The sequence below is a fragment of the Solea solea genome, chromosome 16, assembly GCF_958295425.1.
Source record: "Solea solea chromosome 16, fSolSol10.1, whole genome shotgun sequence".
NCBI classification, from domain to species: Eukaryota; Metazoa; Chordata; class Actinopteri; order Pleuronectiformes; family Soleidae; genus Solea; species Solea solea.
In genome coordinates, this window is record NC_081149.1 from 16,596,217 (window position 1) to 16,613,627 (window position 17,411).

The window sequence follows — 17,411 nt, forward strand, 5'->3', positions numbered from 1 at the left end:
ATCACGAGAGAGGGTTTTGTCCATCAATACACGCAGCCAATCGGTTTCCAGCTTCATTATCAGTCCTGTAAATCCAGCACATTTTAACAAACAATACACACATAAATACAATAGTAAATAAAACACAGCACAAATATATATTTATTTACAAGAGATAAAAAATACCTTTCCAGCTAAATGTTGATCATTTTTCTCCTGTTCATCACTGGTGCGTAATAAGGATCGGTTAAACGCAGAGGTTAAATTCACTATCATTAATTGGTGTATGTGCAAAAATAACATATGCTAAACTATTATTTAAAATTGATTTGATCATTCAAGTGTTTTGTGAGTATTTGGAATGACACTGCAACAACTATCGAATGACAGTTTGTAATAGTTTAGTTTACTGTGCATCATCTTTAAAATTGCCATAGTGAATCCACTTAATAATAGCAGCTATTTAATAACAATCATCAAATCTACCAAAGGCTTTTACATTACCTGACTATGGAGGCTTTTGTATTACATTATAGTATTCCAAGTTTATTTGAATAATTATATTGATTTTAATGATAATCGTGTGGTATTCGTGGTTGAATAGCGGTGGCTATTGTTCTACCACTAGCAACAAAAGAATACTTCTTCTAACAATTTCCAAATATAAAATGCATTTCTATTATCAATTTCAGAAATTATTTGTGGCCAGTGTCTTCCCGTTTCTCTCTTTCTTGTTGAACAATGAAATGATCTGCTCCGACCCACTGATGAAGAAGGAGGAGGAGGGATTCTTTAGCTTGGGGTAAATCTCCCTGGGTTTGAGGACAGTCAGGTTGCTTCTTGCACTCTGAATCACAAAGCTGAGAGAGAGTGTTGGTGGCTCACTGGCACAGAGAGGCAGAGATTTGCACCGAAACCGTCACCTGAAGCACAGTGAGTACAAAGTTTTGTTTGTACTGCAGTGTTTATGTGATGATTGCTAGTAATCTTGTGTGTATTTGTGCCTTTGAGCGTCCCACTTTTTGAAGGAGATGCAAAATGCAAGAAAAATCAATAGGATATTCTGCTCTCTTTTTGCGTCTTCCTCCAAGATGCAATAACTTTCTAAATGAATTGCTTATATTTTGGGAAATCTTGGACCACCAGTCAATCCCCATATGGTGAGATAAATTGTAGAGTTATGTCTTTGTTTAGTGTGGTTGTATCTTATGTGAAATCGGTATAGCCTGATTGATAAAAAGGTACAACTCATCCCCCAAGTGTCGCGCTGTGTTGATAGTAATGATGAATGATAGCGCTTAATCACCAGTTTTCACACTATTTTCACACTGTTATCAGACTGCAGGAAACACCTGCACCAGTTTCATTTATTGTCACTCTGCATGTCTTTGTGTATGTGTGTGTGTGTGTGTGTGTGTGTGTCCCTCAGGCAGCCACAGAGGGGCATGGCATTTGCAGGGATGCTGAGTGAGGAGGACATCAAGGCTGCGGTCCAGGCTTGTCAAGGTGAGTAAAGACAGCACGTACTCGGGAATTTAATCATTACCCATAAGAACACATCCTTTGCAGTAAGTGAATTTACTACATATCCTCCCACATAATAGAGACAGAGAGTGACACACGTAGTGTTAAACCCACTCCCACAGGGAACAGCTATGTTGTGTAGTTCTCAGTGGGGACAGGAAGCCTGCAGGTAACCTGGCAGCCATGTGGCAGGAGGGTAGTTACCACCCAGATACCAGCGTGTTTATGTAGAGTATTCACACAGAGAAGAACTAATCACACAAGGAATACAGCCTTTACTTCCCTTAGCACTTAATTATTTGTCTTGAGCAATTATATCTGCATGACAAGACAGAAACAGCTCAACCACAATGAAAATCAATGCTTATGATGCACTTTATTCAAGAACACTCACATGTTAGCAATCTTTTAGGCAAAACAATGTAGCGTTCAAATTTCTGAATGAAATAGCAGACAAATCACAACGTTTGATTCCCTTCCCTTGTTTTCATATATATTTTTTAACCTGCATGTTGAAGGCTATTTTCTCATACAGTGGGTGCAATACATTTGTTTACTGAAAGTCATCTCATACTGGATTTGAAATTCCACTCCAAACAGATTGATAGGTGAAGAGCTTTTGACATTTCAGTTTATCTTAGAGCCATGGGCAATATTCAGTGTGTTTTAACTGTTTGACTGGCACAATGACATAAAGGACAATGATGCACTACAGGGTCTATACTGATAAATGTCACTGAAACAAGAACAAAAGTCAAAGTCATGTGAGCGAGAAAAATAAATGGGACACCTCTATTCAGCGTCACAACATTCTTGCTTGCTTTCTTGTCATTCTGTGTTTCGTCTGTCTGTCTTTCTCTCTTTCTCTTCCTTTGTAGCTCCAGGCACATTCAAATTCAGGTCCTTCTTTGCACAAGTGGGACTCACCGGCTCATCTGAGGCGGATGGAAAGAAAGTCTTTGAAGTCCTGGACCAAGACCAGAGTGGATACATTGAGGAAGAGGAGCTAAAGTAGGGATGGCTGTGTGTGTGTGTGTGTGTGTGTGTGTCTATTTTGTAACTCCCTTGTGTTGCTCATCAAGCAAAGTTTGGTGAATAGAGCCAAAGAATAGAGCGTGTTGTCAATGAATGGCCTGCGAACTAAGGTTAAAACATCTCAAAAAGGACAAGTAGCGACAGCAATGTGAAACTATGATGTTTATTTTATATATTTCACTTACTGCTGATTTTCTAAAAATGTATTTATTTACTTTTCTCTACCATCAGACTTTTCCTTCAGAATTTCTCTCCGGGGACAAGGGAGCTGACTGTGGGTGAGACCAAGACTCTTTTGGCTGCAGGCGATAAGGATGGTGATGGCAAGATTGGGATGGAAGGTGAGTGGATGTTAAGCATCTGAAAAAGCTGATGTCAGCTGAGGAAAAGGGGCAAAGGAACTGTCCACCACCTGGTGCTGAAAGTGCACTGGATTAAAAAAAACAAAAACAAAACGACATAACTATGCCTTCAAATACAGAAGTAAATTGTTTTGGGTTCTTTTATCATCTTGTACCAACCATAATCCAACATACTAGTGACATCTTGCCTGAAAAAAATAAATCTACATTTTTTATCCTCCTCACAGAATTCTGCGATCTCCTGAAATTAAGAGAATGACCACACGTGGCGACAGCTGGCTTTCCTTATGTTGAAGAATGACGTTTTTTTAATGGAAATCCCGACATTGCAGACGGTGTGATGCAAAGAACTTCAGATATAATGTAATGTAATGTCTGCTGTTTCCCTTGTTGTTGTGATACAGTGATGCACAATATGTTTGGCAGACATAAAGATGGACGTAAAATGTGTTTGTATTTCAAGTATGTGGTATGTATTATTAATACATGTGTTTACTAAATGTGATATTACTGTCTGTTTATGTTGTCCCACTGTAATAAAAAATACATAATAAGAGTGCCCATAGATTGTCAATGACAGTGTACTGTAGATGTTCACAGTTTCAATTTCCACTGAAATCTGATAATTGTGTCAGTAACTGTTTCTGCTGTTCGAGATGACTGGCACCACAAGAAGGAAGCTCGCGCATGACACAAGTCAGCTGATCACTAATATCCACATGACACTCGTGGACAGAGCACAATGGAGCTGAAGAAACATCATTTTGATTCAGTGCTACAGAGCAGTTTATGTAGTTAAATCGCAGCAACGGGAAAATAAAATTGACCAATTTAAGTCGTTGCTTAAACAGATGACATTATATTTTTCAAATGACCTCCATAGCTCATTACTACTACCACTGCCTTCCGCTGGGCAGAATTCAAATTCCTGTGGACTGAGCAGAAACATCCCCCTGTGAATTATGAGAAATAGTCAAGAGACACTGGGATGAGTGTAAGTGGTGACTGATGATTAAGACTCAATGGACCAAATCATTAAAAGACAGGGTCTTCATGCAGTAAATGAATTCATGAATAGGTCTGAATGGGCTGCAGACACACTCATTCATTAGCTGCATATGCCAAAATGTCATCAGTGGTTCAGTTATAAATGCAGGAGAAACTGAGCAATAGTTAGCACCGGGGTATAAATGAGTTGTCAATACACACCTCACACATTGTGCTAACTTGTTCACGTGTTCACACGCATAAGAACACGGCACAGAAGAAATATTCTGAATTATTGGTTCATGATAAGACAGGGTCGTGGTGGAGAGAGGCCCCAAAGTGTTTGTTACACCTTCCCCTTTCCCCCCACATATGGAGATCAGATGAACCATGTGGAGATACTGTATAGTGTGGCCTATAGCAAAAGGGTTTCAATCATCTGGGGCCATCTCAGCATCTCAGTATCTCAGTTGCAACCCCAATCCCCCGGTTTAAGAATAGAAATCCTGACTCCCAGATTTTTATCATGATCTCGTGATATAACTGAAAATATGCACTGAATTGGAAATAACAGGGAATAATGTACGCTCATCTCCGAGCATTTGTACCATAGACAAGGTTATCAAACATTGCAGGTAAAATATATAACCGCACATGAATTAATAATTATTGGAATCATTAGTCCTTCCACAAATGTGTACATATTTTGAGCTCTAACGACATTTAAACGCATTCATTAAATATTTCTCCTTAATGAAGAAAGTGGCCAGCAGCATAGCAGAACAGACGATGCACGTGGCACATCGCCGGTTATTACAATTTGCAATATTAAACAAATCGTCATTGACAAACAGATGAGGGGAGGGCGACGCATTACTTGAGTGCAACGTGTCCCGTGAAGTTGGTGAGTTGGTGAACGCGCTCAGGTTTCCACACGTCTTGCTATAGGCCTCACACATGGTACCATCCTCATTTGTTCGCCTAAAAATAGGTCGAGACGACTGGGCAAATTTTTTCGAAACCCTTGCATCCTGGCACCCGATACTGAGACGCAAAGCTCTGTAAATGGTGTTGCTCCTGCATATATAAGGGAGAGGGTCGGGGGCTTAAGGCAGTCACTCGAGTCTTCCTTGGTTTTCACTCTCGCCTCAACAGCAACCCAAAGGTGAGTGGGAAGTGGCGTCCCGCACAGACTACACTCAGTCTTCCGGCTGATTGCACTGGGAGGATAGGGATTCAGACGAGGAGATCCGCTGGACTATAAACCATCATAGGCGAAAAGTCTACACTCGGACCTCAGGACGATTCAAACAGAGGAGGCCAAATGTGGCCATTTCAATGGAGCAACGTCTCTGGATGATAAACGCGTTAATTAATTTGACCTCTTGACTGGATGAATCTATATCACTGCGTCTCCGCAGCTGCGCTCTTTACTATTTGTGATTTGGTCAGTGGGAGAATCATGTCTTTAGAGGCAGAGGTTCAGACTTGCGCTGAGGCTTTCCAATGCAGTTTCTATCATGACTGTAGTTTTATTTCCTTGTGCAAAAAGTAGCAAAAGCTAGTCCTGGATGTTAGTGTCTGGCAGATGATGCGTTAAGATTTCAGACCTCCATTTTCACTGCATGGAACACTGAAGTCATGTTTTCTTGGCCCTGGGCCTTTGTGCATCTCCATGTTATCAGTTTTTTTTTTTACATTATTTGAGTTAAAAGATATTTGCAATGTAAAAAAAAAATATATATATATATATATATATATATATCACTGTATAGAATTCCTGATGTTCACATGTCATCTCTCTCCTCTCAGATATAAAAATGGTGTTCGGCAACCTCAACGAAGGAGAAGTGAAAAGCGCCCTGGACGCATGCTCAGGTGAGCTTCACTGTCTCTGCACTGCACTCATTTCCTGCATCATTACAACGGCTGATTCACTCAAGTCTGAATATTGTGCCAACAATGTCAAAATGTGTGTTCCAGCTGCTGACTCCTTCAACTACAAGAACTTCTTCAAGTCATGCGGCCTGGCCGGCAAGTCCTCAGATGATGTCAAGAAGGCCTTTGCCATCATTGACCAGGACAACAGTGGCTTCATTGAGGAGGAGGAGCTGAAGTAAGACACACTTCGAGCTGACACTTCAGTGGCCCAAAATATTCACCAGATATTGTATTACTGTGGCATGTTTGAGTCAGGCCTTAGTCAGTCTGAAAACAGGGTCCCCACGTGTTCAAGTATTACCTTAGCCTGGCTATAACATGTGGGTCATAAGGTCAGACAGAAGCTGCACATTTAATATCAAATGGACATCTAACATAGAGATTGTTCTGAAGAAAAATCACTCTACTTCATGATTTAATGAATTCTGCTTCTCCACTTGTCAGGCTGTTCCTGCAGAACTTCTGCCCCAGTGCCAGAGCCCTCACCGACAAGGAGACCAAGGCTTTCCTTGCCGCTGGTGACAGTGATGGTGATGGCAAGATCGGAGTCGATGGTAAGACTTTGTGGAGCAGTTCACAATTCGCCTAGCTCATTTAACACACAATCATCCAAGTTAAAATGTATTTAATTATAAATCTTAACATCCATTCACATACAGTTGATTGACCCAGACTTCAGACTCTGCATACATTGTTTTCCCCACTAATAGCATTTTTTTTTTTCTAATTTCACAGAGTTCGCTGCCCTTGTTAAGGCATAAATTTCCATTGACCAAGATCAACCTCTTTTCATGGAACTGCAAACACCTTGCAAGATTCAGTAATCATCAGCTGAAAGAATATTTTTTTATACCTTATTTATGAGTTGCCTGCAGACTGTTTCTCAACATGGAACACATATTTTACTGTTTATGCTGTGATATGTTTTGAAAAATGACTTGTGCAAATTGTACAGTACCATCTGCACTTCTGAGGAAGAGTGAAAAACCAGGAATAAATACTCTTTTGGTGTAAAGTCATCCCCTTCAGGTCAGTTGTCTTTGATTTGGTCAACAATCCACTGCTTTGACTCCAACTACTGCATGTCAACACAAGGGCTGAGGATGAGGTGGTGCTAATGGTTTCTGAATAGGTGCTGAACTGACTTGGCCAACACTTGGTTTGACAATTAGCTAATGAGAAGGGGAGTGGGACTGGACTCAGTCCAGGAACACAGTGGGAATGGCCTCAGGGCTTGGCTGGGATAGTTCCTGGATTCAGGAAGGCTTGCAATGGATAGCTGTCACACACAGTATAATTAGCTGCTCCAAGGTCTTTTTTGACACCAACTGCTGCATAGTCAATTAGTTGATGTGCTGTGGCAACAGGAGGGCTATTAACAGCTACCATTGAATCAGCAGGACCTCTGTGCTGGTTACATCTGCTGCTAAAATGCAAATCGTTACTACTTCGAAAAACATTATTGAAACATGCCTTGCAGTGTTGTGCCACATTTCAATTGACAAAGAACATAGAACAGCTCAATTCAGCGACTATAATGTTGCATCACTGCCTCCTTCTGACAGATTCCACTTCTTTTCCTTTACTAAAGACAAAATGGCTTTTTTCAAAGTGACATTTTCACATGTCACAGAAGGCAAACGGTTTTTGATCACATCCACAAAATCTACTATTATATCAATCTCAATCTAAATTTCACTGTCCTGAGTCAAATGCCAAAGTGACAAAGTAATGAGTGCCAGAAACATGTAAATCAAGTGCTGCCACCTACTGGACAGAGCTGCTCTCTCAGCATGGAGCTGACAAAACTGGGACATAAGAAAATATCTGCCAGTCAGCATGGACGAAAAACAAGAAATGGTACACGGAGCTAAAAACAAAACAAAAAAAACGGCTATGCAAGAGTTTCAATACCCTTGAATAGAAAATGAATAGAAATTATAAATAAACTCTCAGAATATGTTCCACAACCAGTCAAATTAGGCAGTTTTCAAATGCATCGCATAGAAACACTCACAGCCTAAATTTAACCAACTGCATTATTGCACCAATTACACAGGTCATTTACTTGAGCATGGCTAAAAAGCAAAAAAAACAAAAAAACATTCACATTTCTTAACCTTGAAACCACAAAACAAAAAAACTAATACATCAAATAGATAGATAATTATATTAATTGACTTTCTTCCCCAAAGCAAAAGGAGAAGAGTGGAAACTAAATACATGATACAAACAGGCAGGGCCCTTCAAATGAAATGTTACACAGAAAAGTGGGAAAACAGTCAATAATGCCACTTACGCCAGTTTCTAGCAAATGCATCAGTGTCTGACGTGGCTGTGTGTTGCCAGCAGAACCTCCAAATCGTCTCCCTCAGCAGTGCACAGGCCTATTCTTAGCATTGGGGCATATTGAAGACTTCTTCAAACGCACCTTTTAAGCGTCTTCATTTGTGAAACCTAAAATAGAAAATTTCACCACCGCCCTCCTCCTCCTCCTCCTGCTGCTGCCGCCGCTGCTGCTGCCTGGGTGTCAGTTATCTTATGCCTCAGATTTCGATGGAGTGAAACTATAAAAGGTCACCGGGAGCACCGGGAAGATCACTGCAGTCGACTCGACCCTTGTCTGTATCATCTGTAGCCTGCAAAGCAACCACACCAGAGGTGAGTTTGAATGAAAGCGAGCAGAGACAGATACCCGGGATCCATGCAGACAGAGCTGCAGCACCCAGGCTGCATGAGAGATCAGTAATGATAAAAAAAAAATGACCTTAAAGGACTTCGCATTGAGATTTTTTTTTTTTCTTTCATGAAGACATGGATTACTGGTCCTAACTGCCGGCATCTATAGTTGTTGCAGGGAAGGCTTGTCAATCTCAGCCTCTCGCGTTGGAGAACTGGAATTGGAAACATTTAACCTTCAGAAAGAAAAGGATTTAATGATTTGCCATTTGAAATGTCTCTACTTTTACTTTCATTACATATATACTGGCAATGGAGTTTTGTCAATAGTCCATTAAAGTTCCTTGATGGCCACATGGCCCCGTAGCGATTATTTAGTCAAATATTCTACTTCACAAGTTAAATTACGGCTTGTATTTCATTTTTTGCAGCTCAAAATGCCACTCACTGATGTACTGGAACAGGGTAAAATCACTGCAGCCCTGGAAGAGTGCAAAAGTGAGTCCTCTAGTGTGACAATACGAAATCACCAGCAGCCGCAGGCTCTTAAGGATGTTTGCTTAACACACTGCTTCTTGCTTTCAGATGCTGACTCTTTCAACCACAAGAAGTTCTTCAAGACTTGCGGTCTGACCGGAAAGAGTCATGCTGATGTGAAGAAGGTCTTCGACATCATTGACCAGGACCAGAGTGGTTTCGTTGAGGAGGACGAGCTGAAGTAGGACACACACACACACACACACACACACACAGAAAAAGTTCCCTCACTTAATTACCACTTTATGCCTTTAACCAAGTTCCTCATAAATGCCTCATTATTTCACCCTAGTGAAGTATTGTTTTTAGTGGCTCTGTGTGTCTGTCTGTTTGTTTGTTTGTGCTTCCGCAACTGCACATGCCAATAAGACCAACAGAGGCCGTCAGAGGCTTGTTGCGTGATCTTTGATTGCCTTGTTATGACAAGGCTTTGATCCACATGAGGGCTACTGGTCCTGGCAAGGTCATTATGCCATTAGAGGTCCCAAATTCTACACAGTAGCACCTACTTTCAGTTTTTCATGTTTTTGTCTGCAAGGACACTGAATCACATATACAGTAGCAGAGTGCATGGACTGACTGGAAGTATTATTTGAGACAACGGGGTCAAACAATCTTTAACCAGTGTTATGTTTTACAATGACTATCTATTTTTCCCTCTATGGTCAGCGGGCCAATGAGCTTGTATTGTCTCTTTGGGACATCCATTAAAAAGAGTTTGTCTTCTAAGAAGATAACACTTCTCTCAAAATCTGTGAAATAACCAGCGCCTCCGTGTGTCCGCAGGCTGTTCCTGCAGAACTTCAAGAAAGATGCACGCGCACTCACCGACAAGGAGACCAAGGATTTCCTCAAGGCCGGCGACACCGACAATGACGGCAAGATCGGCGAGTCTGGTATGGATCGACTCATCCACTTTTCCTTTAATCCTGTATGGACTTAATTGGGATATTTGTGTTAGGACATATCAACTGTGTGCTTTCTTCTGTCTCCCTGCAGAGTTCGCTGACTTGGTTAAATGAACTGGCAATTGACCAAGAACGTCTGCTCTGATGGAACAACGAAGCCCACGTCGACCTCCCCCTTTTCATCCAAATATGAATAATTTTTATACATTTGCTTAAGAGACCTTTCCTCCTATGCAACACACTGTCCAAAATGATGAATGTCGCTCGGTTGTGTTCATGTCTTAAATATGAATTTTGCTTACTGTAAAATTTATGATGCACTTTCCAGGAACAACAGTAAAAAAAGAATAAATATTCTTTTGCTACGGTCTTATTGGGCTTTTATTCTTCCTACGTGTTCTGTGTCTCTTTTCAAACTCGCACACATGGCCATAAAGCATAATAAGCATAAAGCATGTAAGGGTGAAGCTAAAATTTAAGAAGGTATAACTTACCCCCCGCGACCCTCATGTGGAGGATACAGTGGTAGAAGATGGATGGAGAATTGTAATTGTACAAATAAATACAGTAAAATCTAATAAGTTGGAGTTGACTGCAATTTACAAATGAAAATCTCTCTCTGAGCTTGTCTGCTTTTAGACTTGCACAGAAATGACAAGAATGGCACCCTCTCTCCCTCTCAATTATCAATTAAAAGAAGTATCACCTGACAAATATAACTAGCTTTTAATTCATTGCAGTAATCACAAACTTGTGCAAAGAGTTAATTATTAACAGCAATTACTATATTGCAGAAAAGGAGCCATTATCTGGTCAGAAAGGGCCGTTGTTGGAGAGACACCTGGCATTTATCTATGTACGTCCATGCTGGACAGCTGCATCTCAGTCCCAGTGTGTGTTAGGTCATGCAGCTCCACCCTGCAGCCACTAGATGGTGGTAAATGCATGAGATGTTGGCTGAGTGGCTGAGACACAAACTCAGAGGACACTAATGTTCTGTATGTGATTTCCATTACTTAAAAACAGAAGGTGACATGTTTTAGGCCGAGACATCAGAAATGCATTTGTCAATAAAACATTTAAAATTCAGTGGAGGAAAAACTAGATGACTAATGTGTGGTACAGTTGTTTGATTAAAACGTATATGGGATTGCACTAAATATGCATGATCACTCAAATGCCCTATTGATTCCATATAGAGCAGTGGAAGGAGGTGATACATATCACTTCAGGCCCCACATGTGTCCGAGATAAGCTGGCGGAAAGGCTCAGGCCTTCCTCTCGACACCAAGAGTGCAGGCCCGCACAGGACATTAGCAAATGTAAATGAATAAATGATTGGCCAGTAACTGTATAGTCTACAAGGTATCAACATGGCACATGACATCATGAACCGGGTCTCGATCTGATGTCCCCAGTTTCTCTTCCACACACAATCTACAGCTAGGGTTTCTCTTGTTTCTCTTGTCCACATGTACCATAACTCTCTTACTTGTAGATAATCACACACTTGCTCAGAGGCTCCGTTAACAAGTTGGGTTCAGGAAACGTTGTCACTGACAACCCACCGGATGTACAAGCATTCATTTTAAAAATGGAGAAGGCCAGGAAGCTGGCAAAGAGGTAAACAAATCGCTGTTGTGCATATCCTGTATCATCCAAAGTGTTCTTCGTGACAGTATTTCCTGTCATTAAAACTTTCAAAGAAATCCTCCACACTCCAAGGCCATGAAATAATAATAATAAACTTTATTTTATATTGCACTTTTCCTAAAAAGAATGTCATGTCCTGTCATGCGCTGACGCCAGGTGACGCGCGCTGCGTGCGCGTAAAGTCATATTTCATGGTTGATTTGTATCTTTAACGTGAGGAAACCTTCCGTCTACGTTTAAATACAAACACAAATAAAAACATTCTGGCTTCGCCGATGCCTGGATACGCTTTGCCTTGTACTCCACCTAGCGCATATCGGTTCCATGGTGTAATGGTTAGCACTCTGGACTCTGAATCCAGCGATCCGAGTTCAAATCTCGGTGGAACCTGACTTTTCCCTGAAGTAGTTTAGTGAGAGTTTACATTAATGTTTGTGTAATTGTGAAATAGCACTTCACTTTGTTAGATTCTTGGACCTTCAACTCACCTCCACGTTTAGAGAGAGGCTACTCTTTATTTTCTTGGTGTGTGACTGCACTGAACACTCTCTGAACGCCAAAAGCTGTTAAACTTGCCGTCCTCAGAAAAGACTACAGAGCTGATCATTTTACTCCTGCACGAATGGACAAATGCAAGGTTCGGGGCTCTGGACAGAAACGGACCGACAATAAGGACCAAACGATCCTCCAGTGTCACCTTTGTCTTCTATAAAGGTGTTTACATTGCCCATGTGAATAATGCAGCATCATCATCATGGAGAGAGGGTGACCTGAGGTTCCTTGATCAGCACACATGACAAAGCAGCTGAGTGAGGCTTTTTGAAACAATGTCAGTGTGAGACGATGAGAAGCTTCTTTTTTTGGCACTTTTTGGTTTTGTTCGGTGATCACCTGACCTCAGATTCTGGCAGTGGAAGAATGGTCCGGGGTGAACACATCTATTAGATGAAATACAAAATAATAGAATAGAATAGAATGAGATAATGGGTCAGTGTGTATTAAAAAAGAAGGAAAAACACATGCTATGAAATAAATAATGAAGGAATACATATTTTACTGTAGCACATGGATTAAGGAATTAGATTAGTAATTATATATATGTACATACTGTATTTATTTACACTCATACCACTCCATAACTCCATTTGTTTTACGCATTCTCTTTCAATCAGTATATACTGCCATATTTATTGTCATATCACTTCGTAACCCGTTTTTTCCCCACCTACTTATTCTTGTATATGATCTCTTATCTCTACGGCCATATTTATACTTTTCATCATAACCCATATGTACATATTTGTGCCTGTACCTCGCTGCTATGCATTTGGTTACCTTGTACTTGTGACGTGTGATGACAATAAAGTTGAATTTAATCGATGATTAATGTATGGATAAGAGCCTAATTGTCATGTAAGATGAGGATCGGGAGAGAAACAGGGAGAAAAGAAGAGAGAGAAAAGGGAGAGAGAGAGAGAGAGAGAGAGAGAGAGAAAGGTTGCAGTTACATTACAGACTCCCTGCATTCACTGTACTGTATAATCCTGGAGGTGAGGGGAGGAGTGGTGTTGGGATGACAGTGACAGGAAGGAGGCAGAGGAATCCCCCTTTTTATCTTAATTTGTTATTTACGAGGGCGTTACAGATGTCCACGGTCCAGTCCCTCTGCCCCTGGGTGTTATAAATAGTAAAGGTTAATTAGTTAGCTGAGAAACTGGATCGGGGCGGGCAGCTAGAATTTGATCCACAGACAGGTAACTCAAGTAATCCCCATTGTCACTGCAATCAGACCTATATAAATCCACCTTGACGGACAGCAGTCACCACATAGCCTTTACCTCTCTGCTGGATCACCAACCAGGCGAGTTCCCCTCAACACGGTGAGTGTCCGAGCTGTGGATTTGCTTCCAAGTTGTGGGTGCTTTTTGTTTGTTTGTTTCTTTCTTTCTTTTAGTTTAAAAAGGTGGATTGTCTGCCTTGCTGAGTGACAGGTGAACGTATTCACTAAAAGTGCTGTTTGTTTGTCTTGTGCAAAGCAAGAGCTTTTTTTTAAAAAAGTGACCTCTGTCCATGTTTCATCTGTCAGACGGGACCTCACTTAGATGTCTTGGATGATATTTTACCGAGTGATTTAAGGGCTTTCATTTATTGTGAACCTCTCCTGGCTTCTTACTGCACCATCATCATAGTCACCTGGATACATTTTAGTCCTCATGAGTGGTTACAGGTTTAAATGTTTGCAACTGTAAACGTGTACTAATAATTCACCTCGTTTGCTTTTCCTACAGGACTAAAATGTCACTCTCATCTATCCTTTCTGCTGCTGACATCGACAGCGCAATCAAGGACTGCCAAGGTATCATCTTCCTCCAATTTAATTATTGCTCTCCATTTTTTTTTTCCATTCTCTCTATGCTGTCATATAATATAATATACAGACCATAAATGCAAAGCTTGAGTGTGTACGAGGTCCTTCATTAAGACTTTATATTAGTCATGGAAATTGGGAACGAGCCAGAAACGTAAGGACCCATTTTTTGAGAAGTTTTTGTACCACTGTGCAATGATTGAGTCACGTAATAATACCTTATCAACATTGTCTTCACGGTTTAAACTGATTTGAATGTAGTGACATTGCGAATAAGAATAAGAAGAGGATATTATCTCATGCTATGTCTGACTCGGCTTTCTATATTTCCCTCAGCACCAGACTCGTTCTGCCCTAAGAAGTTTTTCCAGCTGTGTGGCCTCACCAAGAAGACCGGCCCGGATGTGAAGAAGGTCTTCGGGATCCTGGACAATGACGGTAGTGGCTTTATTGAAGAGGACGAGCTCAAGTGAGTGGGATCTGGAGATTCAACTCAAGACTTCAGTTTTCATTATATATAGTACTGAAAATCCAGTTCTTTTGAGATACTGCAAAAGATGTAGCCACCTTCTCATTACAGAGGTGCACACAGCTCTGCCCAGCAACAAAGCCTGTGACAGTTCTCTCACTGTGTGTTTTTTTTGCTTTTTGTACGACAGGTTTTTCCTGCAGAGGTTTTCCCCCGGAGCTCGTGTTCTGACAGACAACGAGACCAAGGCCTTCCTGTGCGCCGCTGATGATGACAGCGATGGCCGAATTGGAGTAGACGGTGAGTGGATGCACACTTATTTGATATAATCCACCATGCAAAACAATACTAAAAAAAACATTTGAATTAGAATTTTCAAGATCATTTTTTTTACATTTTCACAAGATGTAAATGTACACAATTGTATTCTTTGAATGGTGTGTCTTTTGGGTTGGTGAACAAATGGACAGTTATATATTAGAAATGAAGTAAATAAGTAGTGATTAGTTTGGTAAATGTTAAATGTCTGCTGTTCCCAAAGGGCAACTCCATTTCAATCATTTAAACCAGTTAAAAATTCTGTCTAAGACACATAAGTGCAATTACAACTTGGCCTCATGATGCAAGCTCTCTTTCTTTATGTTTTCATGTGGTTAATTAGGTAAATATTATTATTTATTTTATTTCTTAACGTTCTTACAAATGCTTCTTTGTTTTCTCCACAGAGTTCCAGGCCATGGTGAGCAAGTAAACAGCTCGACTCCATCTCTCCAGTGCTGCCCCCAGTTCACTGCTTCTCTTAGCTTTAGTCGATCAGTTTTAAGTATAACATTTATTGATTTATTTTTCATTTTACAAAACTCGCTCTGGTCCACACACATCCACCTTGTCATCATGTTTTTGCTTTTCAGGCTTGAGACAGCTCAAGTTTCGTTGCCCAACAAAAATTGTACAATCTACCAAATTACTGAGAAAATAAAAGCATAAAATCCAGGTCTTGCGAGTCCTCGCTTTATTCGCATGTGTACGTGTGTGTACTGGGTTTCTGGATGTCCTCTACTTACACATGGATGTGGGATGATAGAGTGTGTGAATGTCAGTGGTTATCACATAAAGGTGAGGGTTTCAGAGAGAGAGGGTTTATCGAGTAGAGCTAACGCAGGGAGAAAGAAGTGGAGGTGACCTTGATGACCGCCTGAGCGTCAGTGTGTTTGGATCGGGTGACACCTGACCTCAGCATTGTAAACCCAGCTGACCACGTATGACAGAGAGAACAAAAAGTGTTCCTTTCTGCATATGCATGTCTCCTCGATTACCTCGGAAGAACTTGCTCAGTATAAGGTGAGAGGACTCATTTACTCAAACTGTACCCAAACTGTCAGGTAGAAGTTTAACGACATCGCAACTCTTCATTCATCCCCCGTGAGACTCTCAATAACACCCAGAGTGTTCCGTTCTCTGCACTTAAAGGATCCACAGGATTCAAATTAACAATCACCTCCCTCTTCTCCCAGAGTAACAATTTTTTTTCCACCGTAGCATCATTTCAATTATCTGTATATTATAGGGAGAACCTGATTATTACAGCACACACACATGCAACTCAGAGCTGTAAGGCTGTACCCTGGCATTAGCACAAGGCTGTGGTCACACCGTGTAGTTATGCCTATCGCTGCTCAATTCAGGCTGCAGGGACTGGGCAGCGTGTTAGTGTTTGTCCGTGAATTCTATCAATCAGTGGATTTCACTGTCACCACAAAGTGAAGCGATAACACTTTCCTAATTATTAATGCACTATGTGACAGCTCATCATAATTTAGAACAAACAACAATAAAGCAATAAAGGGTACACCCCTGGACAGGTCTCCAGTCCATCATAGGACCACATAGAGACAAACAACCATCCACTCTCACACCTACGATAAATTTAGTGTCCAATTTGCCTAATCCCCAAATCTGAATGTTTTTGGACTGTGGCAGGAAACAGGAGAACATGCAAACTCCATGCAGAAAGACCCTTGTTCTGACCGGTTTTCGAACCCTCCATATGCAGAATATAAAACATGATTAACCCGGGTTCACGACCCAGTTGGAACAAGGGCCTTTCTGCATGGAGTTGGATTTGAAGTAGATTTGGGGATTTGGCAAATTGGAGAGAGTGGATGGTTGTTTTATCTCTATGTGGCCCTGTGATGGACATGCGACCTGTCCAGGGTGTACTATGTCAGCTGGAACTGGCACCAGTGACCCTCATGACCCTCATGTGGAGGATAACGCGTCAGAATACAGCTGACTGAATTAATGAATGAATTAAAACATGCCTATGTTGACTTCGATCGTTGTGAGATCAACAACGTTACATCCATGCATAGGCCGTTTCGTCTTTATTTGGACACAACAAGAAAGACTTAAGAATAACTGACTAAACCAAATACATTAAGCAACAATGAATTTTTTTTGCGTTATAAAGGAAAATAGAATAAAATAATGTATTTCAACAGCTGCTCCGAGTTTTGTTATTCAAATAATAACAAATGTTCTCACTTGTTAGAATTCACAATTTGTTTCCTCATGTTTACTATCACCTATATTCACATCAGATTGTACTTTATTTATTGAAATTTTATGCATTAATCTGTGAACAGACAAAATGACCTCTACTCTACTCTTTCTAGTAGGTACATCATTTTTGGTAGTTCGAGTGTTATCTTATAAATGAAATCACATGTTTTAAGGTTTAAGCAAAGTGTAATGTCATGATCATGTTGATAAAGATAGTTTTAATATACAATACCTGCTTTTGAAATAAAAAAGTAGCTTCAAAGAACTAATACCCTTCTATTATAACCCTGAAACGTGTATCAGGACACAAACACTGCATCGGCACAGAGAGAAACAGCACACATTTGATCATGATGTCATTGGATCTGATCATGACGTCACCCACAGACATGATGTGGAGGAACGAA

General features: G+C 40.7%; 4 protein-coding genes and 1 non-coding gene across 5 annotated transcripts; all 5 read left to right on the forward strand.

The window, feature by feature from the left end:
- Positions 1–728: 728 nt before the first annotated feature.
- On the forward strand, positions 729–3,472 carry pvalb5 (parvalbumin 5). The gene is made up of 5 exons (XM_058653025.1): positions 729–912; positions 1,409–1,485; positions 2,382–2,514; positions 2,770–2,879; positions 3,128–3,472. The coding sequence occupies exons 2-5, from the start codon at positions 1,425–1,427 to the stop codon at positions 3,157–3,159; spliced, it is 336 nt and encodes a 111-aa protein (XP_058509008.1). The 5' UTR covers positions 729–912; positions 1,409–1,424; the 3' UTR covers positions 3,160–3,472.
- Positions 3,473–4,939: 1,467 nt separating this feature from the next.
- On the forward strand, positions 4,940–6,847 carry LOC131475145 (parvalbumin beta 3-like). The gene is made up of 5 exons (XM_058653027.1): positions 4,940–5,052; positions 5,700–5,765; positions 5,871–6,003; positions 6,273–6,382; positions 6,564–6,847. Exons 2-5 carry the CDS (start codon positions 5,708–5,710, stop codon positions 6,587–6,589), a joined length of 327 nt encoding a protein of 108 aa, XP_058509010.1. The 5' UTR covers positions 4,940–5,052; positions 5,700–5,707; the 3' UTR covers positions 6,590–6,847.
- Positions 6,848–8,381: 1,534 nt separating this feature from the next.
- On the forward strand, positions 8,382–10,322 carry LOC131475146 (parvalbumin beta-like). Its single transcript, XM_058653028.1, has 5 exons — positions 8,382–8,489; positions 8,939–9,005; positions 9,093–9,225; positions 9,831–9,940; positions 10,044–10,322. The coding sequence occupies exons 2-5, from the start codon at positions 8,945–8,947 to the stop codon at positions 10,064–10,066; spliced, it is 327 nt and encodes a 108-aa protein (XP_058509011.1). The 5' UTR covers positions 8,382–8,489; positions 8,939–8,944; the 3' UTR covers positions 10,067–10,322.
- A 1,601-nt stretch (positions 10,323–11,923) lies between these two features.
- Positions 11,924–11,995, forward strand: trnaq-cug (transfer RNA glutamine (anticodon CUG)). The gene has a single exon. It is a non-coding gene; the product is annotated as a tRNA-Gln (tRNA).
- Positions 11,996–13,334: 1,339 nt separating this feature from the next.
- pvalb8 (parvalbumin 8) lies at positions 13,335–15,435 on the forward strand. The gene is made up of 5 exons (XM_058653026.1): positions 13,335–13,485; positions 13,894–13,961; positions 14,310–14,442; positions 14,633–14,742; positions 15,168–15,435. Exons 2-5 carry the CDS (start codon positions 13,901–13,903, stop codon positions 15,191–15,193), a joined length of 330 nt encoding a protein of 109 aa, XP_058509009.1. The 5' UTR covers positions 13,335–13,485; positions 13,894–13,900; the 3' UTR covers positions 15,194–15,435.
- Positions 15,436–17,411: the final 1,976 nt, after the last annotated feature.

Bases quoted from the DNA above. Each gene is read 5' to 3' on its own strand.
- pvalb5 (XM_058653025.1), top strand. From the start codon at position 1,425: ATGGCATTTGCAGGGATGCTGAGTGAGGAGGACATCAAGGCTGCGGTC. The intron at 1,486-2,381 runs GTGAGTAAAGAC...CTTCCTTTGTAG, and splicing joins TGCGGTCCAGGCTTGTCAAG to CTCCAGGCACATTCAAATTC. The intron at 2,880-3,127 runs GTGAGTGGATGT...TCCTCCTCACAG, and splicing joins TGGCAAGATTGGGATGGAAG to AATTCTGCGATCTCCTGAAA.
- LOC131475145 (XM_058653027.1), top strand. From the start codon at position 5,708: ATGGTGTTCGGCAACCTCAACGAAGGAGAAGTGAAAAGCGCCCTGGAC. The intron at 5,766-5,870 runs GTGAGCTTCACT...TGTGTGTTCCAG, and splicing joins CGCCCTGGACGCATGCTCAG to CTGCTGACTCCTTCAACTAC. The intron at 6,004-6,272 runs GTAAGACACACT...TCCACTTGTCAG, and splicing joins ATTGAGGAGGAGGAGCTGAA to GCTGTTCCTGCAGAACTTCT.
- LOC131475146 (XM_058653028.1), top strand. From the start codon at position 8,945: ATGCCACTCACTGATGTACTGGAACAGGGTAAAATCACTGCAGCCCTG. The intron at 9,226-9,830 runs GTAGGACACACA...GTGTGTCCGCAG, and splicing joins GTTGAGGAGGACGAGCTGAA to GCTGTTCCTGCAGAACTTCA. The intron at 9,941-10,043 runs GTATGGATCGAC...GTCTCCCTGCAG, and splicing joins CGGCAAGATCGGCGAGTCTG to AGTTCGCTGACTTGGTTAAA.
- pvalb8 (XM_058653026.1), top strand. From the start codon at position 13,901: ATGTCACTCTCATCTATCCTTTCTGCTGCTGACATCGACAGCGCAATC. The intron at 14,443-14,632 runs GTGAGTGGGATC...TTTGTACGACAG, and splicing joins ATTGAAGAGGACGAGCTCAA to GTTTTTCCTGCAGAGGTTTT. The intron at 14,743-15,167 runs GTGAGTGGATGC...TTTTCTCCACAG, and splicing joins TGGCCGAATTGGAGTAGACG to AGTTCCAGGCCATGGTGAGC.